The sequence below is a fragment of the Dermacentor variabilis genome, chromosome 3 (genome assembly GCF_050947875.1).
Source record: "Dermacentor variabilis isolate Ectoservices chromosome 3, ASM5094787v1, whole genome shotgun sequence".
NCBI classification, from domain to species: domain Eukaryota; kingdom Metazoa; phylum Arthropoda; class Arachnida; order Ixodida; family Ixodidae; genus Dermacentor; species Dermacentor variabilis.
Window position 1 is genome coordinate 233,180,287 of NC_134570.1, and position 23,653 is coordinate 233,203,939.

General features: G+C 48.1%; 1 protein-coding gene across 6 annotated transcripts in view; it reads right to left on the minus strand.

The window, feature by feature from the left end:
* Wdr33 (WD repeat domain 33) overlaps window positions 1–23,653 on the minus strand; it is a 236,654-nt gene that overhangs the window by 158,854 nt on the left and 54,147 nt on the right. For all 6 annotated transcript variants that reach the window (XM_075686980.1, XM_075686982.1, XM_075686977.1 and 3 more), the window contains one exon: window positions 19,387–19,538. In XM_075686980.1, the coding sequence (XP_075543095.1) occupies window positions 19,387–19,538 (152 nt within the window). The remainder of the gene's footprint in view (window positions 1–19,386; window positions 19,539–23,653) is intronic.

Genomic DNA, 23,653 nt, shown 5'->3' on the forward strand with positions numbered 1-23,653 from the left:
TGCTCACTACAGCTGCACACATCGATAGCGCTGAGGGTGCCATTTGAATGTAGCGGCATAGACACACGGTGACTTGACTAGTTTGACAACGTCAATGACGTTGGCCTTGGCAGATGCCACTTAAGCCTTGGTAGACAGCAGTTAAGGGGGGACATGGGTTTTAGAGACCAAAAAATCGCAAAAAAAATCTATATTTTGGAAACGGTATTTTCGGAATTTTCGACTATTACTCTACCACTTCGCCAAATTTGCGCATTCTAAATCAATATTTTTGGCGGAATATAAATTTTTGGCACCAGTGTTGGCTAAGTATGAGCCAAGGTTTCTGTAAAAAAGCACTTTTTCCACGACACTTGATGGGCCCCGCAGTCGTTCGGTCGCGGCGACCCATAAATCGTTCAAAAGGTCTCTTGTCTTCATTTTCCCGCCACCACCGGCTCCATCCGCACATTGGTAATTAAGAACTTTCGCCTCGAAAAGGAGACCCAATGCGTGCTGTAATTGGCTGACAAAGGCACGCGACCCTCAGCTAGCCACGCCATTGGCTAGATTGGCGTCCTCGGCATCACTGTGTGGCCGCTGCACACATGCCGTGCATGCCAACGAGGTTTCCCACACTGACAGTGATGTCGACTTCGATTCCAAAGTTCGCTACTAAGTACAAATTTGGCAAATAAATAAGTAAAAAAAGAAGGAAGAGAAAGTCGCCGTGCAACTTCGAGAAACGATGCTCAGCCGCGCCGCTTTCTCATGACATCGATAACAGCCCGCTCCTGGAGTCGAGCGACGCCAGAGAGCCCGATGGCGTGCTAGGCCTAGTCCCCCGAAGCACTCCTGGCAATGGCCGCATTTCATCAACGTTTCGGCATGACGCTACTATTCTGCAGCTGGAATTTTTGCGGTGTATTGACAGTGAAGCTCAAGGAAAACTTCAAGCATTAGCGTTAACTCCTGCTACTGACCAAAAATCGGAACTACCACCACCGCGTTAATGACACTGCTGCCGGGACAAGCGAGCTGGCTACGTCTGCTGAGCATGCGTCTGCTGAAAACTTGCAGCGGGTGCTCAGAAGGCATCACTGTAGTGACACTAGCCAGACAGACTACATTCCTGGACGCTACTAATGCAATATCACTTGTGTTCTGTTATAAAAATAAGCCTATTTTTTTTTTTTTTCAAGTTTTCTCAAAATCTCGTTTTTGGGGTCTTTTAAACTTGCTGTAGCGATATCTCAGTCTTCAGGGCACATAGAACCATAACTCAACAGTGTCATGTAGTGAAGCATAACTGCGAGTCGGCCTAGTTGGAACATATTCATATTTATACTTTTTGTGCGCAAACAAACAGGGACGAAGAATAGGGGCAACACAAGGACGAGCGCTTTCTAACAACTGGTTTCATTTTTGAAGAACTACTTACTTAAATACCCACAGAACTGCGCGATCTAGAGAAACAGAGCACGCCTACAGCGCATATGATACCCGCTGATCTGCGCGGGTATCAGCGGGTCATATCAGCGGGTATCATATGCGCTGTAGGCGTGCTCTGTTTCTCTAGATCGCGCAGTTCTGTGGGTATTTAAGTAAGTAGTTCTTCAAAAATGAAACCAGTTGTTAGAAAGCGCTCGTCCTTGTGTTGCCCCTATTCTTCGTCCCTGTTTGTTTGCGCACAAAAAGTATAAATGTGTCATGTAGCTACATGTATGCACTACACAATGCTAGGAGCAGATTTTTAAAATTTCGCTCTTGTAAATTTTAAAATCTGGCTACTAATTGGGCCACATGATTGCCATGTATGGATATTGAACTTCAGATTGCTGTAAAATTGGTAATACCTGCAATATAAAAAAAGTTGTCCTACAGTTGTGTTGCTTACACTTTGTAGAATCCAGCCATATATCTTTATAAACATTTTGGCTGATACTCTTCTTGCAGTTGTTCCGGTAAACAATAGGTGATTAATTTTAAATATATCTGGAACCACTCAGTCAATTTAAAAAGTAATTATATTTTCGAAATCAGCACAAAAAACTCTGCCTGGATGACAATTTTTATTAAATTTAGACAAAAAGAAAGTTTCTAAACACCTCTTTTACTTTAAGATTAAAAAAAAAAGATTTTGTTACTTAAACTTTGACACTGTTAGACTTTGACAGTGTTTCAAAATGCGTCGAATGATGGACGTGGAGATGGCAGCAGAAGTGAAGACGCTGCCGCCCCCAAGTGCTGACGTTGCCCCTCTCCCGACTTCAACTGAGGCTGTAGCTGCTGTGGCCCTTCTACGCCGCTACTGCGGCATAATAGAAGGCCAGATCGTTTCACACAGGGCTGCCAATAAAAAGCAGGCTACACTGCTGCTGCTGCATTACTTTCAGCCAAATAAATAAATCCTTTGTGTGAAACTTCAAGTGTGTAATTTACTGTGCCACGATTGGGAAACGATCGGGGATCGTTGTTCAGAGTGCACGTTCGGCAGCGCCACGCACGACTGGCCTAGGCCGTGCCACGCATAATTGGCCTATGCCGTGCCAACTTTGCGCGACTGACGAAATTGGCGTGACCTAGGCCAATGCACGCTTCGCAACCGAATGTGCGCTCCAAACAATCCCTGATTGCGCCCTTGGTTCATTGAATGATTTGCACAAATTTTTAAAGCATATTTAACGTGATTTTATATATTTAATTCTGGCTATATCGAACTATTTCGCGATCACCGTGCTGTTCGATATACAGTGAAACCTCAATAAACCGTAGTTGGCCGGAACTCGGAAAAAGTACGTACTAAACGGTAGTACTGTACGAATAGCACGAGACCACCCACTTACCTATCGAAAACGGAACTCGGAGAGAGTGCAATGAAAGGGAAAAAAACATGCAGTATTTATTCACTTCGCGCAACAAAAGTGTTATTTTCGTTTCATGCCGCAGCGGCCTAGCACGACGACGACAGCGGCCTCAAACTTACTGAAGCTGCGTGCCAGCTTTTCAGCCAGCCCCCTCTTCTCGGCAAACACTCGCATGGCAGATCACTCGTTGGCGTTACGTATTCTCCGTGCACATGCACAGTAGTGCTGCAGAAGTTCCCGGGGGTGCCTTTTTCATTGCCGGGTGCCGGAGTTTGGAATACTTTTCATTTGGAATAGAGTTACGTTATCACGCCCCTGTTCTCGTTGCGTCGATTGCATTCATGAGGCTGACGTAACGCGTAGCTTATGCCACTGTTGGGCCTGAATCGCCCGTGCTGTCGCTTTCCATGTTGTCCTCATCACTGTCACTAGTCGACACTTCGGCAACAACACAGGCAACGATGGCGAAAAGTCGAACTTCGTAGCCGACATGTCTTCGCGGTCACAGCAGCGCTGCCGAGCAACTTCGTTGCATTCCAAATGCCACATACTGTAGTCAACAGCAGATCCCTGTGGCGTGCCGGCGCCGACTCCGTGTCACGTTCGATAGCATAGACGATGTCTAGTTGTTCTTCTATGTTGAGCACCCGGCGTCTTTTTTATCCGAGCTTCGGAACGACGCGAGTCCTTGCTTGCACGACGCCATAACGCTCTCTGGCACGGCGCTGAAATGATGTTGATGTTGATGCTTGCCACTAGTATGTGGCTCAACATTTGATCGGTCCCGTGGCACGTGTGCGGGTTAGATTGACAGCTGTTCAAGCGGTGTGAAGATTGTCGCCGGGTGTCCAACCCAATCGGCAGCTAATTGATCGACTTCATGAAACATGCACTGCTTTTGTTGCCGCTCCCTCAGTCCGCATCACATTATCATTTCGATCGGTCCTGTTGACCCGGACGAACCTTGTACTGACAGGGGCATCCACAACCGGCGCGGCACCGTTCCTCGAATTGTGGCATTTGGGCGCTGTGTGTACGAAGCCTGCCTCGGGCCGACGTCAGGGAATGCTCGCAGTGACAAAGTCCGCTACCGCATCAGATGGGGCGGCTCGTCCACGACGCGCTTGCCACTCCTTTTGCGCCGCAAGCGAAGTAAAACGTCCACTTGGGTGGCATCACACACGAGGGGCTCTGCAGCACATGTGGCACTGCATGGGTCTCTGCCTCAAATACAACTCGCTCGTGCATTGGGGAAAAAAATGCGAGATAGACATACAGTAAAAGCTCATTAATTCCTAACTCATTAATTCGAAATTTCTGACAATTAGAAGTAACCGCTGCGGTCCGTCTGGCAATGCATTGAAAGCAGTATGTAACACATCCCGCTAATTCACACTGAAATCCACATCGCCACCAATAATTCAAACTCCGCACCATCATGGACAGGGAGAGTGCTAGCATGCAAAAGCATGTTGGCGACGCAGGTGTTGCCGCGCGGGCAGCGCAGCTTTGCTTTTTCCATCTGCGGCCCTTTGTTTAGGCCTGACTGGAGAGAGACGCATTTGTGCCTGGCCAGGCATGGCCAACGCCTCTGTTGCATGTTGCTTCTCTCCCGTGAAGTTCCTGTACAAAGCTCAAGTCCGATAAAATCGTCGCCGTGCGCCGTATGAGTAAGCGAAAGCGTGCAAGGGTGAGCCGGTGGATTCGGCTCAATCTCGCTTGTGCGAGTGAGGAAGGGGGAGGGGAAACATTCTTATCTGGCGGCCGCTGATTACAGCGCGGCCATGTGGCCACCGTATCTTGAAAGTGATCTGTGATGTAGCCAAGAGAGAGAGAGCGAATGAAGAGGAAAGGCAGGGAGGTTAACCAGATATGAGCCTCCGGTTTGCTACCCTACACTGGGGATGGGGGATAGGGGTTAGAAAGATGAGAGAGGAAAACGCAAAAAAAAAAAAAAGACGCACGCGCACACATGGAGACACATGCACAAAAGGCGTTCCAGTTAAAGTCGTTCACACAGGCCGGTAGATCGCAAGAAGCGCAGAAGCGCTTGCACGGCCTTCTTCTGTGACGGTAGGTCCTTTCGATGTTGCAGAATTCTTTTTTCGGATAGCGGCTGGTCGTCCAGTTGGTCAAGTTCGTGGCTAAGGCATGCCCTCTGTGGACTGTACTGCGGGCAGGCGCACAAAATATGGCCAATTGATTCTTCATGGCCGCAGTGGTCACAGGTTGGGGTGTCGGTCATCCCTATGCGGAAGGCGTAGGCTTTAGTAAAGGCAACGCCCAACCAAAGTCGATATAAAAGTGTGGCGTCTCTACGGCGAAGCTGTGATGGCGCTCGAAGACTTAATGTTGGATCAAGTGAGTACAGTCGCGGATTTCTTAAATGTGGCTCATTCCATTGCGACGCGGTGCACTGCCGAGCAAGTAGGCGGAGCTTCCATGCCGCGTCAGTTCTAGAAAGAGGAATTGGGACGTGGCGCTCCTCAGTATGGGCTGAGCGGGCAGCGTGTTCCGCCCGTTCATTGCCGATAATGCCGCAGTGACTTGGAAGCCACTGAAAGGTTATTTCGTGGCCTGCATCACTTATATGGTGTAATGTCTCTGTAAATGGAATATTAGTTGTTCGTGCGGTCCGCGTCGTAAAGGTGACAGTAGAGACTGCAGTGCCGCCTTCGAATCGCAGAATATTGTCCATTTGTGTGGCGGTTCATCACCAATGTGATGAAGAGCAGTAAAGAGCGCTGCGAGCTCTGCTGCCGTCGATGTTGTCGCGTGGGTCGTCTTAAACTTGATTGTTGTAGCTTTCGCTGGTATGACGATTGCCGCCGCGGAGCTGCTTGGAAGGACAGATCCATCAGTGTAAATATGCGTAGAGTCACGGTAGTTCTCGTACAAATATAGTAGCGTGAGCTGTCTAAGGGCTGGTGATGACAGATCAGCTTTTTTCGAGATGCCAGGTATTGCGAGGTTGATTTTTGGCTGAGCGAGGCACCATGGAGGGATCGAAGGTCTCGCAGCCGGAGTGAAACAAGCTGGCAATGATTCATCATATGCAGTTATCGTTTGGCTGAAAGATGTGTGTGGCCTGTCCGCTGGTAGAGAGGCTAAATGGTGACGAGGAGTCCTGGCTAGATGCCTTATATGGGTCCTGAGTACTTCAATTTCAATGTGGGTCTTGACAAGGTGGTCTCTAGCGATTGCTATCGTAGCCACTGTTGAAGCACTCTGAGGCAGGCCTAGACAGATCCGGAGCACTTGACCCTGAAGACTTTGTAATGTGCGTAGATTCGTTTTGCCTGTGTTGTTTATTGCTGGCAAGCTGTATCGCAGAAATCCCAGAAAAAGCACCCTGTACAGTTGTAACATGGCACTAGGCGACATTCCCCAGGTCTTGCCAGCGAAAAACTTGAACAGGTGGCAGATGCCTGTCAACCGTTTTTTCACGTAAGATATGTGTGGGCTCCATGACAAGTCCCTGTCGATTATGACACCTAGAAACTTGTACGATCGGACCCGTCGTATTATTTGGCCATTTATCGTTATCCTGTAGTTTGCCATGGGTTTGCGCGTAAATGGTACTAGTGCGCATTTCTCGGAGGAAATTTCCAGGCCTCGATTACGGAGGTAGATAGCAGTTTGTGTCGCGGCTTTCTGAATTCTTGCTCGCAGCTGTAGGCGTGTTACTGCAGATGTCCATATGCAGATGTCATCTGCGTACATTGATAGCCTGACTGTGGTTGGCACGTGCTCAAGTAGAGCAATTAGTGTTAGATTAAATAACACGGGGCTAAGAACACCACCCTGGGGGACGCCGCGGTAGCTATAATGTAGGGAAGTATGGCCTTCCTCGGTGCTTACAAAGAAGGATCGCATGGATAGATAGCTCCGTATCCATTGAAACATCCGACCACCCACTCCTACCTCTGCGAGAGCAGAGAGGATGGCTTCATGCGTAACGTTGTCATACGCCCCTTTAACGTCGAGGAATAAGGATGCGCAGAGACGCTTACGGTGTTTCTCATGTTGAATGTAGGTCACCAGGTCGACGACGTTATCGATCGATGATCGACCGCGTCGGAAGCCCGCCATGGCATCTGGGTAGGTGTTGTGGTACTCCAAGTACCACTCCAGGCGTCCTAGGACCATCCTCTCCATTACTTTGCCCACACAGCTCGCCAAAGCGATCGGGCGATATGATGAGAGCTCCAACGGCGACTTGCCAGGCTTCAGCAGGGGAACAAGGCGACTTGTCTTCCAGGTTGTTGGTAGCGTGCCATTTCTCCAAGATTCATTGTACACCTCAAGAAGAACCCCTCTCGCTCGCTCCCCCAGGTGACACAGAGCTCGGTAGGAAATTCCGTCAGGTCCTGGCGCTGATGTGCGGCTACGCAAAGCTAATGCTGCCTTAAGTTCGTGGATCGAGAATGGTAGATCCAACCGATGATCACGTGGTGGCGGAAAGCTGCTCGAAGGCGATGGAATGTTGGTAGCTGTGAGTTGGCCGGATAATCTGGCGCAGAAATCCTCTGCCACGTCAATCTCCCATCTCTTTTGAGAGAGGGCAAGTGCCTTGAATGGGAATCGCTGTACGGAAAGTGTCCGCAGTCCGCGCACCGTTCTCCATAGTTGCGATAAAGGCTTGCGTGGATCTAGCGACTCACAGAAGGCAGCCCAACGTTGCGATTCGAGCTTGTCTAACCGGCGCTGTAGCCAAAGTGCGTGTTCGCGTGGGCCTCTCCTTCAAAGCGATCTGCGATGTATGCAGAGTGCGCATAGTGCCGGTAGCTTCGTACGCGATGTGCTTTCTATGTTTTGTTCGCATTGAAGCGAGAGCTGTACGAAGGTCAATTCGCTTGCTGCTACTGCCGTGATTCCTCACTCCAGCGTTTTTCAGCGAGTTTCTGCAGTAATAGAGCGAGATGTGTTCATGCTGACCTGTGCATGTGACACCGTACTTCTTAATTTAGTTATTAAGCGAATGTTTACAAATTTATACGGCCGATAAAACTACTCTCCCTACTTCGTATAGCTATCTACTAATTTGCTATTGCAATGAATGCTTCGCTTTTCGGGTGAAACTGTGACACTTCTTCTTTCGATAAATGCGCGGATGGAGCAAGAGCCATCTCGACATGGGGCACGTCGGACGGTGTTGGCCGCAATTAGTTGCATTGTCTGCACCAGTGCTTCAAAGTATACTGTAAAGCAGTGATCTGGGTTTGTTGGTAAGACATCGTGAGGCTTATAGCGCGTTAAAAAGACAAGGACGAAAGTGAGACGTGACACACACAGGCGCTATCGAGCAAGGGACTCATACATATGTACAACTTTTTTGCGTACATCATACATGCGCTGTTTGCAAAAAAACCCTTACACATTATTGCGCAGGTACGATAACTCTTTGCGGGAAAGGGCAATTGATGGTTTAGACACACAGTTATCGCCAAGCCTATCAATCATTTCTGCTTCTATAATTTCGCGAGTTATCCTACCTTGGGCTTTTCCCACAATGGAGCAGTCTCTGTGTGCTGGAGCACACGTCGAGTGTAAGTACAGACGTCATCGTTCACGCCAATGTGAAGTACAGTAGCAAGTGTACGTGCGTGCTCACGCCACATCGGACAATATATGCGCCTTAACAGAGCGATTTTTTTCTGACTTTCGTTAGTTCGAATTTTGCATAATTCGAATTTTCGTAGCATCCCCGCGGAATTCAAATTAACAAGCTTTTACTGTAATCGGGAAAACGTACAATCCCAAGTAACTAAACAATTTGACAGACTCGGCTATTGCTGACATCTATGTAATGTGAAGCGTCACACGGATCATTGTGGCACGAGATGCCCACGCGCGTCAAGCTGGTGCTGCTCCGGCTGCCCGAGATGCGTTTTGTTGGTTTCCTATGGCATGGTGTTTTAAGAGGGTCATGGGAAACCGAAATGAAATCGAGCTGGTGGGTGACGCCAGATGCCACTGAAACGAAATGTGATGCTCACATCGCACCGCCTGCAGCAGGGAACGGTGGCCTGTTTGGATTATTGCCTATTAAAAGCGCTAAAAACGCACCTCGTGCTGTAAAACAGATAAGTGAAGATGCTTATCACAAGAGGTTTGGCAGTGACAGCTTTGAAAGTGGTGTGCGACGACCCGAGCGGAGATTTGCTGGTACCAGAATAAGAAACTGTGCGCACCGTGGTTTTCAAGTGGGCGGCTATATACAGCAGAACCCCACTGTTACGTTCCCGGCTGCTAAGTTATCATTGGTCGGTCCCAGCATCGCCCCCATAGGATCCCATGCATTAGAAACCCCGCTGCTACATCGTAGTCGCAAGAACGTTCCCGCAAACTACGTCAAGTACGGCGCTCCAATCCGGCCCGAGCGACGAGCGGCGATGGCCACATTGGCCTTTAGTGCAAATTGGCCCGATTTGGCTACAAAATCAGCCGCACAAATTTGTGGCATGCTGCTGCGACAGGAAAAAAAAATGCAGGGGGCGTCTGCGCAGGCTGTACTATCATCACTGTTTATGTTGGCGGTTGCATCAATTGCATGGATGGGCTTGCGCTGTTTACGCTTGCTGTCCTTTGCCGCATTTTCGCTGCCTTGGCTCCTTTGTGCTGCAAACTTCTGATACGCGCCTCGTCGTAGTCGTGTGTGGGCTGTTGTCGGTGGCTTCTCTCCAGAGCGCAGGCCTAGGCGGAAACTAGTCTGCTGTGGAAGCATCCACTTGTTTTATTCTATGGCGTCAAGAAAGCGAAAAGCACTTCCACTGGAAGAAAAGTTGACCGTTCTGCGGAAAGTGGACGAAAACCTGACGGGAAAGAAGGTTTGCATAGCGAAGGAGTTGGGGCTAACGCTGTCTACTTTTAACTCCTTTATTGCTAAACGAGGCGAAATTGAAGAAAACGCCAGGACCTTCAACGTCAAATGCAAGCAAGCCCAGGGTGCGCTGCATGTGTCCCTTGATGAGGCCGCTTTCAAGTGGTTCAAGTAAGCCAGAGCGACATGTGTTAACTTTGACGGAACCGTATTGTGAGAGAAAGTGGTGAAGGTTGCCGACAAACTCGGGATTGGCAATTTTTCTGCGTCGAACAGGTGTAATGACCGTTTCAAAAGGAGGCACAGGATCTGCTACAGATCAGTCAGGGAAGAGGCTGTTGGTGTCGACGTGGCAATCATCGACACATGGAAAGAGAGCGTGGAGTCCATAATTAGGGATTATGAACCCAGAAACATCTTCAATGCAGACAAAGCAGGCCTTTTCTTCAAGCTGCAGCCAGACAAGACATTGAGCCTTAGAGGCGAAGCCTGTCACGGCGGGAAATGCAGCAAAGGACGTCTCACTCTCCTCCTGTGCTGCAACTAGGATGGCTCGGGCTCGGAGATGATGTAGCCCTGGGTCATAGGAAAATCTTGAAACTTTCGCTGCCTGAAGAATATCCGTCACCTGCCCTGCCGTTACAAGAATAATTCTAAGGCTTGGATGACCTGCTCTCTCTTTGAGGAGTTCCTGACTTACCTGGACCGTAAGGTGGGCTCTTAGGACATAAAAGTTCTTCTTTTCTTCTGGACAACTGTTCTGTGCATCCGAAAGATAGCTCCGCGCTACGGAATGTCAAGGTTGCCAACACAACTAGCCCCCTACAGCCCTTGGTTGCTGGCATACCGTAAAAACCCGCGTATAATATGAGGTTTTTTTTCCTATTATTAGCGGCCCAATTTTCGCCTCGTACTATATGTGGATCTGAACGAAAATTTCAGTCAGAAATTTAGGCTTGAAGTTTTGGCTTCGTTACTGCTGCGTGGCTATGGCTTGATTTCGTTATTGCTGTGTGGCTATGGCTTGGCTTCCTTGTTGCTGTGTGGCCACGGCTTGGTTTCGTTATTGCTGCGTGACTACAGCATCGTTTCTTTATTGTTGAGTGCGTACCTTGGCAGTGCACGTGCAAACCACGCTGACCAATCACTGACATGTGAACTTGTTGACCTTTTATGGGTTAGCGCTTTTTACCATCTAACAAATGTTACCGTTCAGCGCAGGACGTGCCTGCATGCATTGGAAGTTTCTGGAATGAAATCAATGGTTCTATCCGCTGTCTGTTGTCGCCGAACCTTGCAATCTAATTGCGTGTATTCGCGACACGAATGGTGTAGAACTTTCTGGAAGAAATGCAGGCACCAGTGGTTATCCTGGAAAATTCGATGGCTCATGTATAAAAGCTGATGCGCTTGACCCGCTGATCAGATTTTCGACGATCAAAGACTGTGTTCGCTGTTCTTTCGGTGTAGCCTGTTTTTGAGGGCACAAGTTCGCCCAATAAAACGCTAGTTTCGTCAGTCCCAGTTTTGCTGCTTTCTTCACTGTCACTACTACGTGACAATATTTTGTATATTTCCGCACGGTGTCGTTGTCGCCAACAGAGACAACATGAATTTGCAGCAAACATTTTGTGGGAAACACCAAAAATGACTTTAGCTAACACGCATCGTAGGTGCCGACAATTTGGCTCACATGATGTCGTTTCTGATTACCTGCTCCGCGTCACCTATATGGCTAAGCAGACGCTGCAGTTGCTTGACTTTGGCACCCTCACCTGTATACTATTAAAAACCAACTACATATCTTAAAAGAATAATAAACTGAAACTGAAGCGCACCAATCTTCTTAAGGGGGGACACGGATTGTGGCGACCAAAAATAGTGAAAAAACTTTTTCATTGCATTCTCGGAATGCACAGCTATAATTGCATCTACATTGTTAATTTCATATCGATAACATCAGTATTTTAGCCGCAGTGACACCTTACACGACACAGCCCAGGGTTGTACTAGCTAAATGTACTAGCTGAATTTCAGGCGAAACTTGCACTGAACGGCACATTTTCTGAAATGCACACCTGCTCTTCCACGTGTGCTAGCACGAACATCTTGGTCTCATTTGAAAGAGCCAACTTTTCCCTTCAATTTCCCGCCAGAACGGGCCCCATTCAGCCATTGGCCACTCAGAAAACGCGCGGCAAAGAAAGGTACTAGAACGCCCTCCTATTCGTCACTCGGTGCACGTGACTTGAGCTTGCCTCCGGATTGGCGGAACTGCATGACCATCGTCTGCTCCGTGCTTGGAGCCGCACATTGAGGCGCGCCATCTTGCCTCAGTGTCAGTGAGGAAGCAGGACGCGAGGTCTGAAACGGAGCGCAAATTTCGGACGTGGCACAAGTTTGGTGCGAAAAAAATAGCGACGGACGCACATCGAGAACTTCAAAAAACACTGCTCGACACTGCAAAACGCCCAGGTCGCCACAACCTCAGTGTCCGATGCCGAAATCATCGATGCAGCAACGGCAGGCCTAACGACCGCATCGGCTGCTGCGGATACTGTGACAAGTCCGTCTGCCGCGAACCCTTCGACCAGCGCTCGTGTACGGCAAGATACAATCTACCGGCAACCCTCCAAGCTGGAGGAGGAGAAAGCGAAAGCCAAAGCAAAGCTATCGGAGTTGTCTTTTGCTCCAGCGACAGAGAGGAAACACGATTTTGTGGGTGACCGTACCGACAATGCACTTCGTCCGCCTGATGGGACTACATTTACGATTGTGGATTTGAGTGCCGTGAACACTTTATTAATTAATGTTTGCGAACTGCAATATCTGCAATGGTGCCTTAGAAGTCGTCCGAGACGAGCGGGAATACGGACTCGCTGTGAAGCTGTGTTTTATGTGTGCAAACTGTGGAGAGATTGCGTCGGTGTGGAGCTCGCCGCACGTTCACAGTGCTGAACGAATGAAACCCTTTGCTGTGAACATTTTGGCTATGCGTGCCATGCAGGCAACAGGAAACTGACGGGCCGTGTTCAATGACGTTTGCTCATTGATGGGCATCAGTCGTCGGGCTCTTCACACGAAAACGTGGCAGAGCTACGTGAAGACGAAGGTGACGCCTGCGGCCGATCTCGCGGCGCGTAATCTGACGAGCGACTGCGTGCGGTCGGTTCACGAACATGACGGGTCATGGATGACCCATGGTCATACGTCCCATATCGGCGTCGGCACCGTGATCGAGTTGTTCAGCGGACTTGTGCTCAACTTTGTTGTATTGAGCAATTTCTGTGCTGGGTGCAAGTCGGAGCCTAAGGAGAGTGACCCTTCCTATTGAGCCTGGAAGAATGGCCCCAAGTGTCAGAAGAACACTAATAAGAAAGCTGGGGAGATGGAGGTGGAAGCTGCCCTCATCCTTTTTAGGCGATCATTGGAGCGGCACAATCTGCGGTATACAACGGTACTTTGTGACTGTGACGGGGACAGCCGCAGTTATCTCGCTTTACAACATGATGAAGTGTACGAGTGTATCCTAATTGAACAATAGGACTGCGTGAATCGCGTGCAAAAGCGCATGGGGACGGCTTTGCGCAACTTGGTGGCAAGACACAGAGGCCCTGGACATGAGTCTTGGTGGAAAGAGCCGCTTAACAGCATACTTGATCTCCAAGTTGACTTCATACTATGGATGGGCTCTGAAGACCCACAAAGGAGATGTAGATGCCACTCAAAATGCATCGATGGCCACATATCATCACATTACATCAAACGACGATGTGGCTAACCACACTCTTTGTCCATCAGGCCCAAACACCTGGTGCAAGCAAAATGCTGCAGTGGCCAAGGGTCAGCCAGTTCTAAAACATCCTCGAAAACTTCCTCCTCATGTGTGTCAGGCTTTACATCTCAAATGAACGTCTTTCAGACAAGAAACTGCTGCAACGTTGCCAGCGTGGTAAAACGCAAAATAACAACAAAAGCCTGCATTCAATGAACTGGGCGCTGGAGCCAAAAGACCAGCACGCTTCTTTGTTCATGGTGGAGGCTGCTGTGGCAGAGGCAGTATTAAAGTTTAATGCAGGCAATGCAAGGGCCTCAAAGGACATAATGGAAGAACTATTTCTAAATCCAAGCCAGCAAAGTCGCACCCGCATGGCCGAGAATGATAGGCGTCGAATGGCACAGCATCTGCCAAGAAGCGCAAAGCATCAGAAAACTTGCACCAGTCCCTCAAAAAGCGGCACACAGGGGCTGGGAGTCAGCAGGACTACATGCCTGGTGCCTACTGAGCTGTTCCAGCTGTAAATTTGTAAATAAAATAGGGTTTTGCACGTTTTCTCACTTTTCTCGAAACATGTTTTTGGGTCACTTCACCAGACTGTCGGAGTGACATCAAATGATCTAGAACAGCTAGAGCAATAATTCTTTCTTTAGCAGAAAGCCTAATCTGCAGATTACAAAGTGCTGAGAGCAGAATGTCAAATTTGTGCGCATGTATATTTCCATTTTATTAATTTTCTTTTGGTGTGGTAGCCTTAGGACAAGGAAAGAATCTTGATCACCTGCAGAATGGCTAATTAGAATTTCATTCGAAAACATTTTGCAGCATTGCAGTTATCGCACATTATAGTATCTAGCTATGCAATAATATTCACTTTCTGCTGAGCATTTTTTTTTCCATTGTCTCCAGAAACAATAGAGTGGCGGCACTGTCAATCTCCTGAACTAATGGACCCACAAGAAAAATTGTTGCATATTTGAAATCGGCACGAAAAACTAAGTTATCTTGCTCATTTTCATCAGATTTGGCCATAAGATGCAGGAAATAATCTCCACAACCCATGTCCCCCCTTAAAGACAAATAGAAGCGTGTACATCTTTTTTCGAATAAAACGTCCACACACACATACACACCTCACGCGGTACGAAATGTGCCCAAACACGTACAGTGCAAGAGGCAATCAAGGCGGTGTGAATGAGAGAGGCGTACCACCCGCTAGTTGAATTTTGCCCAGCAAGCGGTGCTCAGCGGTGCTGCTGTTCTCTATGGGATTGGTGGTGTCAGGTGGGAGTGCCACGTGCCCTGGAGAAGGTTTGCTGGCACCGAAATGAGAAACTGAGTGCGCACCAGCGTTCTCACTTGAGATAAAGCCCCTCCATACACGTTTCCGCCGACCAGGTTAAGTACCGCCAACCTGCCCTCCTCCTCTACGCTCCTTTCCCACTCACCCCCTTAGCTTCCGGCGTCAAGCGGAACTTACGTAGCTGCGGTTTCCTGTTCCGAGTGGAAGTGACGCTGTTTTTTAGCGTTGTTTACTTTCGCTCCGCTGGACAGGCTTTAATTGCACGAGCTGCGGTTGAAACTGTGAATGCGATTCCATCCAAGAACCACCGCCTACTGTAACCAGCGATCTGCTCGTGTTCGCTGCTTCGCGTTAACCTGCGACGGGTTGTGGCACGAGCGACAACGTACATTGGAATGTAGTGCCTGCGCGCTTGGAGACCACTGACGTTTTTCGTGCATTTGGACAACAGTGACCGCGAACTACTACTTCAGCGGAATACAACAGCTTGTCCCCTTTGCATTCTTCTTATGGTGACTGCCACAGCTCTGCTAAGCACGCGCGGGCGTCTCACCATCGTCTAACAGCAGTCAAAGCGGAAATTCCCGCAGCGCAACTCCAGGAAGCGGAAACGCCGGAACCGGAAATTTTTAAACCGGAAATGCCGGAACCGGAAATACCGGAACCGGATTTGGTGTGAGGGGAAAAGTCGGCGCACAACAAAGGTTGTCGCTACTTAAGAAAGCGGCGGTGGCGCGTAGATGCAGGGGCTTTAGCTTGAGATGGGCGGGCGAGTACTGCCGTGAAGCTGCTCTGGCAGGCAGCTACAGTAAAACCTCGTTAAACCGTACCCGCTTAAACAGTAGTTTCATTTTGAAAGTAGTAAAGTCAAATCCCCGACCCATTGAACATAATTTGTTTTGTATCCGCATAAATTGTACCAGCTTATTGTGTGCGCATCGGTTAAAACGTAGCGTTTCCACTTTTCATCGCGCAAACACGGCGGTGCGTCGTCTCCATCGGGCGGCCCGGCAGAACAACAAGCCTCAGAGATCGGAAAAATGGCCTCCTAGCACCCTGTGCGTTTGCACGTAAAGCCACGTCAACATCATTCCGGCGCCATGCCAGAGAGCCATAGAGAATATGAGAGAGCGTTGTGGCGTCGTGCAAGCGAAGACTCGCGTCATGCAGAAGCTTGTATAAAAAAGACGCCAGGTGCTCAGCATAGAAGAAAAATTAGAAATCGTCCTTACTATCAAGCGTGACACGAAGAAGTCGCACACACGCGACAGGCATCTGCTGTTGACTACGGTGTGTGGCATTTGGAATGCAAAGAAGTTGCTCGGCAGTGCTGGTGCGACCGCAAGGAGATGTCGGCTATGAGGTTCGACTTTTCGCCATCGTTGCCTCTGTTGTTGCTGTCGTGTTCACTAGCAACAGTGATGAGGACTACTCGGAAAGCGACAGCACGGGCGATTCAGGCCCGACAGGGGTAGAAGCTGCGCGTTATGTCAGCCTCATGAATGCAATCGTCACGATGAGAACAGCACCCAGCAATAAAAAAGGCGCCCCGGGACTTCTGCAGCATTACTGTGCACAACGTAACACCAACAAGGAATCTGCCATGTGAGTGTTTGCCGAGAAGAGGGGGCTGGCTGAAAAGCTGGCATGCAGCTTCAGTAGGTTTGAGGCCACTGTCGTCGCTGCTGGGTTGCAGCGGCATCAAACGAAAATAACACTTTTGTTGCACCAAGTGAATAAATACCGCACATTTTTTTCCCCTTTCATCGCACTCTCTCTGAGTTCCGTGTTTAGTTTTCAACAGGTAAGTGGGCGATCTCATGCTATTTCGGTTAAACAGTATTGCCGTTTTGTACACACTTTTTTGAGCTCCGGCCAACTATGTTAAGGGGGGACGTGACTTTGAAAATCAACTTCCTTATTTCTTCATGGATTTTGATGAAAATTGGCGCAAATGTTTAGAATGTCTCCCTGATGCTTCCGTAAAAGTTTCAAAGCAATATCTTGAGAACATTTTATTCAATTTTATTGAGCAGAATTTTTCTCCCTCTAACTTTCTGGAGAGCCTGGGGAACTTAAACGTGATAGAAGGCTTGTTAAGTATTGACTGCATAGCTAAATGCATGCTGAAGGTCGTGACATTCTCCCTTTTTTTTTTTTTTGCAACACAAATTTTTTGGAGTGCCATATTTTATGTTACGTTGGCATCAAGCACACTTTCGGGGCAGATGAATAGCCATATCCTAAGCTTGCAAAGGGCCAAGATAAGAAAGCGAGAATGTCGCGACCTGCACAGTGGCCCAAGGAACGTGACAAAAAAATCGGAGTCAAAATATGGTAAACGGTAACAAAAAAAATCAGCTCCAGAAACTGAGCAGAAAGGCAGAAAAACAGTTTTGAGAAAACGGCTCTCAAAGTTTCACCTTCTCTTTAGTTATCTAAAAGGCACCAAATTTGTAGTCTTTGGGGTGTTTTGTGATGTGGGGCTTCTTGTACATGTGGCCTCTGGTCTGGTGTGCTTTCCCCCCCTTTTTTTTAAAGAAAAAGGGAGGGGATAGGGGGGGCATTCTTTGCTGCTGCTGCGCTACAAAGAGCATGGTGCCTAGATTTCAAACCAAGTGGTGTGCCGAACTTTGTGTGGGCATGAATATAGTTCCAGTGTACATTCACGCAGCCTGTACCCGTAGAGTGCCCGACTGATAGCAATCTTCAGTACAATCAGCGAGGCATTTTTCTTCTTTTGGTAGAATTGACCATGTTACTGAATGAAGGCTCCGAGTGTCAGCAGCCTCCCAAGTCATCTTCACTTGACAATGGCTGTAGAACTTAGGATCAGAGGGCCAGTGATAAATATGCAGCTGCTAGGTCCTTTCCAGAATTGTACTTTTGTATGATGCCTGAATCACTTCTGCAGCCAGGTGTCTGTGCCAGCCCAAGGGGCCTAGTGAACAGAACTCATGATGAGGTTCTCTTTATGAAAGGGTGGTATGATAGATATTGTTACAAGCTATCGTGACAATATGATAATAGAGTGAACGCGCAATATCCTTGGTTGCAGGTCCTAGGTGTCGATGTGCGAAATGCCTAGCCGCAGATACGAGGAGCCGAAGCGCGATGTGCCTAGTCATGCAGTCCGAAGTGCCGATGCGCAAAATGCCTCGTCGCGGGCTCAAGGACTCGACCCTCGACGCGCTTATTCGCGCAGTCCAAAGTGCCGGCGCGCGAAATTCTAGATGCGGACACCATCCATATCCGCAGAATCCTTGGACATGTGGCTAAACCTTTCAGCACTCGGTGTTTAGGAATTTGTGACCAAGCACATCACGCACGCAATCCTCGGACACGCGGCTAAGCATTTTGTGCATAGGGAGTCTCCGACTCGGCGATCATCCATCCATATTGGGTGGATGTCTTATGATCCCTTTATTAATTCTCCTAAAGGATGAAGCCACTTGCGATGGTCTTAGTTCGTTGCGTCGAAGTCGTTCCTGGCCACATAGTTTCTAAGCCTCGTTTGACTCGCCGCCGAAACAGAACAGTGGGTGAATTGCCGATCCACCCACTGATCATCGGCAATTCACAACATTGCCAGTGAAAAGAAAGTGCAATGCTATAGATTTGGAAACGAGGTGCTTCTAACCGATGAGGCAATCGTTGCAAACGTGCTTGCATGAGATAGCGACGGCGACAGCGGCAGCGACGATGCGGTAGGGCAGGCTGCCTCAACTTTGTTCTTATAGGACGCCCGGCAGATGATTCAGTCCCCTCTAGGGCTTCGTTTTCGCGAGGAACCTCCTGCTGCACTACGTGGAGCACCTGGATGCCTTGGAGAAGGATGTCGGCGAGCTTCACGTAAAGCATGCAAGGCTGACGGACGTAGGGTTTTCTCGTGCAAGCCAGTGAGAAGCACGTGGCGAGATGCTTGTGGCGATCTCACCTCAGCGTTTCTTCTGGATTTCTCAAGCTCACAGGCTGCCCCGGCAGGCTTCTTGCAACTTTTAAAAGGCCCCTTTTGGGGCCACCAAAGCGATGCCTCGGTGGTGCTCGCATATCGTTTGCCATCCGTGACGCCCATTTGCAGTTGCTATAGCAGTGCCATTCTTTAACGCCGTCAGCCGCGGCTTGTTTCAGGCGATTGGAGCCCCCAGGTAGGAGTTAAATGAGTGAACACAATCAGCAGCCAGATGGAGGAAGGTGTTGGGGAGGACACTGGCCTACCTGCCATTATAGTTCTTTCGGAACAGCTATGCCATCCCCCATTCAGTTCTTTTTTTTTTCCATGCAACCCCGTTATAACAATTATCAGTTATAAGAATGGAATTTTCGTGGCACTTTAATCATGTTATAAGTGGGTTCGACTGTTTAAGTGGGTTTGAAAGTCAACCCTCATGCTACAATCGTGGTCGCATTAAATTGGAGTAAATACTGCACTGCACCAAATTAAACTTAAGAAAAGGGGGGTGAGGAAACTGCATGGCAGCAGAATACAGACTGCAGGGTCTAAGGCTGAAACAAGCTTGAGTAATAAAAGACAATGGACGAGAAAAAACAAGAAGAAACAAAGTGCCAATGTGCCAACTATAGCATTCTGCCCAATGCCTGTGCAGGGTGTGAGGTGTCCCTGCCAGGTGCCCACCTGATGCCTCGAATGGCCTCCTTGTGGCCCTGGAACATCTTGACATTGTTCATGTTGGACTGCCAGTACTTGACGTAGCCCGAATGGTCCCCAGTCACCATCCATGTGTCGTTGTGGCTCCACACCATGCAGCGCACCGACGAGTCATGTGCCTGAAACCAAAAGCACGCGGCTCTTCACCAGCCGCAGTGGGGCACACCGATCCGCAATCAACAACTTCCAAGGCCGTCCTTCTCCTCAATTTGTTGAGAGGCATTAGCACTAAATAAAGAAACATCCATAGGAAGAGGAAACAAACGTAAGCGCTTGTGTCCGTACCCTCTTTTTGTGTACAGTAATATCTCCTTACTATGAACACTACATTAACAAACTTTTCAGATTTACGAATTTTTTTTTTAATCCCCGCCAAAATTTTTTTCTAAATATAGACTGAGTGACTCTCCTACTAGCCTAATGAATCAACATAATATTCAAACGCTACAACTACGCATGAAAATACGACTGACATTTCTTTTCTTGCTTGAAAACAACAAAACAACTGTTCGTCTCTCGACCCACAGGCTTATGTTAATTAAACCACTTACAGCGCGCCGAACACGGCATCGTCACGCTGATTCTTTAACACCTTATAACACCCGAACTAACCTCTCTAAGTTTACTTTCTTCCCATGCACTGTAACAGATTGGAAAAGCCTGCCATTATCACAATTGATGAACAAAAAATGAAAGGCTGTTGCCTTTCATTTTCTGCGCATGCCCTTTCTTGTATATGTTCACAGGATGTGGCAACGCAATTAAATGTTGTTGGAAGTCAGCGCTGTGTATGTTGTCTTCGCAGTCCTTGTCCTTCGCGCTGTATGTTATTTTTGATCATGAATTACCAACTAGCTCAAGCAACCACCCTAGTTCTCTCGATAATGGTTGCAAGTGCTCATATATGTGTGTGATACTGTTCTAATGTTTGTCGAGTTGTCTTCCTTCAGTGTACCTTCTCTTAATCTTATTAGTTGTCGCTTTCATTTTAGTTTTCTTCCGGTATTTTCTTTTGATATTTACATATGTTGCATTGCTTTTGTATTTCCTTTTCATGTGTACGTGTGCATGTATATATATACGTACACATGTAAATATTTATGTATTCTGCCCCTCCTGCTTGGGCCCTCATTTGGGCTTGCAGTATTGTATAAATAAAAAAATAATAAATAAAATGCCTATATTTTCAATGTAAAGAAACTTTCAGTACTACAAATTTCAGATTACCAAGTATTTCAGGATAACGTACGTAATTTAATCCCATAATCACTAAGATGCTTCTCGAAGTTCCGTTGAAGTTTCGGTACCGAATCCCTGAGGCTCACACCTATCATCATCATCCACAGCAGCAGCAGCAGCCATGCGATGGGGAACCCGTTTCAATGGGTACAGCCCCAGCAGCATCGGCATCAGCATGAGCGTCACCACGTTGATAGGGATCGGCAGGAGCTGCGAAGTTGTCGGTGCTGTGATTGTGTTGTGCGTTTGCTTTGCTGACAATGAGTTCTCCTGGCCCCCGCATTAAAAAGAAGTGACGCCAGTTTTTGCTCAAAGTGGAGATTTTGACGCAGCTGATTGCTGGAAGAAAGCAAGTCGACCTGTGCAGGGAGCATGATATTCTCTTAACAATGGCAACGATGCTCAAGGATCGGGAAAAGATCATGAAATTGCATCGAGGGGAGTCACAGTTGGCTGCATAAAGAAAATGCTTCCGGCTTGGCAATTATCAGAAAGTCGACGACGCCATCCTCACGTGATTTAAGGATGCCAGACAAAATGATGTGCCCTTGTCAGGTCCGATTATTCAAGAGAAGGCGCTACAGTTCGCGGCCGCCTTGGACACCTTCGGTTTCGATGAAAGTGCCGGATGGCTTTACCACTTCTGGTAAAGGAACGGCGCGGCAGGTTGCCTGTGGTGAAGAAACAGCAGCCGATGCCAAGAGTGCGGTTCCCTGGCGGAACAAGCGCTTTCAAGAGATCATCGAGTCTTTCTCTCCAGACGACATTTTTAACGGAGATGAAATGGCATTCTTTTATCAGTTGTTGCCTGATAAAACAATTGAACTTCAATGGTGACCGGTGCAAGGGCGGAAAGAAATTGTGTCTCTGCGTATCGGTTCTGTTCTCCTGCAACTCCACGGGCACGGAAAAACTCAACCCGCTAGTTGTTGGCAAGTCTGCTAAGCCGCGCTGCTTGAAAAACGTCACATTGCTTTGCGACTACCGAGCCAACAAAAAAGCATGGATGACGTAAGAATTGTTCACTCAGTGGCTGCTGCAGCTTAACGACGCAATGAAGAAGAAAGAAAAAATTCTCCACATCATTGACAATTGCTCAGCGCATATCGTGAATGTGCGACTGAGCAATGTGCAACTTGAATTTATGCCCCTGAATTGTACTTCTTTGCTCCAACCTTTGGACCAGGGCATCATCAGATGTGTGAAGGCCGAATTTCAGAAGCGGCTTGTGCAGCGCCTCCTGATCAATATTCAACTGAAGCTGCCCACACAGGTAAACATCCGTCAAGCTGCAGAAATGCTTACAGGGTCGTGGTGGAACTCACGTGAAGGCAAGCACGATCAGCAACTGCTGGCGAAAGGCAGGCCTTTTAATTCACCTACGCCACAAGACTGCGAGGACACAGAGGAGCTCAACCCAGAACTGTGGAATGAGCTTGCCGAGAAGCCCGCCGTCGACACCGCGGTGACCTTCGATGATTACATTGACAGCGACAGCGCGGCGGCTACATCCGCGGAGCTCACCAACGAAGACATCGTGAATAAAGTGCGTGAGCCAGAAGATTGCAGTAGTAACGAAGACGATGCCGACATTGGATCAACACACAAAGAGGAAGAAACTGTTTCCAGCTCAGATTTTTTAGTTTTTTTTAGAAAAGACGCGACCATGCCTCAGGCGCTGTAAAAATGTCCCCGATGACGTTCCGAGGAAGGTCGAGGATGTGGAGGCGTTCATCCTGCAGCGCGTGCCGTCCACTCGCCAGGAGAACATTACAGACTTCTTCAAGCAATAAATTGTAGTTAAACTGTGCCCAGCATTCTTGTTTATTATTTACGTACGAACACATGCATCTGCTGCAAAGGTATGTAATTTTCATTGTTGTGTTACGTTACTGACATGAAAATATTGGTTTTTCCGTACTACGATAACTCAAATTAACGAATTAAATTCGGTGGTCCCGCAAGAGTTGTTGTAACGAGGTTCTAGTGTACAACTTTTATTTTAGCACTCATTATTATCATCATCGTCAACCAATTTTTTATGTTCACTGCAGGACGAACTCCTGTGATAGTGATCTCCAATTACCCGTTTTACGCTAGGTGATTCAAAGTTGTGCCTGAAGATTTATTTTCATTGTATTACCGAATTCTCTTCCTTCCTTGACTGCGCTGTTTGCACCCATTCTGTAACTCTAAATGGTATGTACCCTATGCATTACCATGCCAAGCTTCTCCAACTAAAATAATCAGCTACTCCCATTTGCTATGTGACCCACACAGCTCTCTTCCTATCACCCGTCACAACTGGCGACAGCTATGCAACAAGTTGCAGGGTAATCTTAGCACGGCCAAAACATGGTCACTGCTACGCCATCGTCTTGACCCCACACAAAGCAAGGCAATTAGCCAGCAAACAATTCAACGTATCCTCCACAGCCATCCAGGTTCTGATGACGAAATACTGGAGGAGTTGCGGGCGCGGTACATGGGCAATTTCGAACCCGCACAAGGACAACCTCCAACCTACAGCGGGAGCGACAATTACGACCTCGACAAGCTGATCACTATCACTGAGGTGCAACAAGCACTCCATGCACTCACACGAAACACCACCCCAGGCAAGGACAAAATAAATAACAAGCTCCTGCGCAATCTGGATGATGGCACCATTCAATCTCTTACTGACCTCTTTAATCATCACTGGGAAGCGGGTACGCTACCAGCAGACTGGAAGCACGCGGACACTATACTCACTCCGAAGCCAGGCAAACTCTCCAGCTTAGAAAATTTGAGACCAATCTCACTGACTTCATGCCTAGGCAAGCTTCTGGAACATGTCATTCTGAACTGGCTTCAACCTTACCTAGAATCCAGCGAGCTCTTTCCCGAAACAATGTTCGGATTCTGGCCCCACCTTTCTACCCACGACATCCTTCTTCAGCTGAAGAAACAAGTCCTTGAACACATCTCACCGCACAACACCGGAGCGATTTTA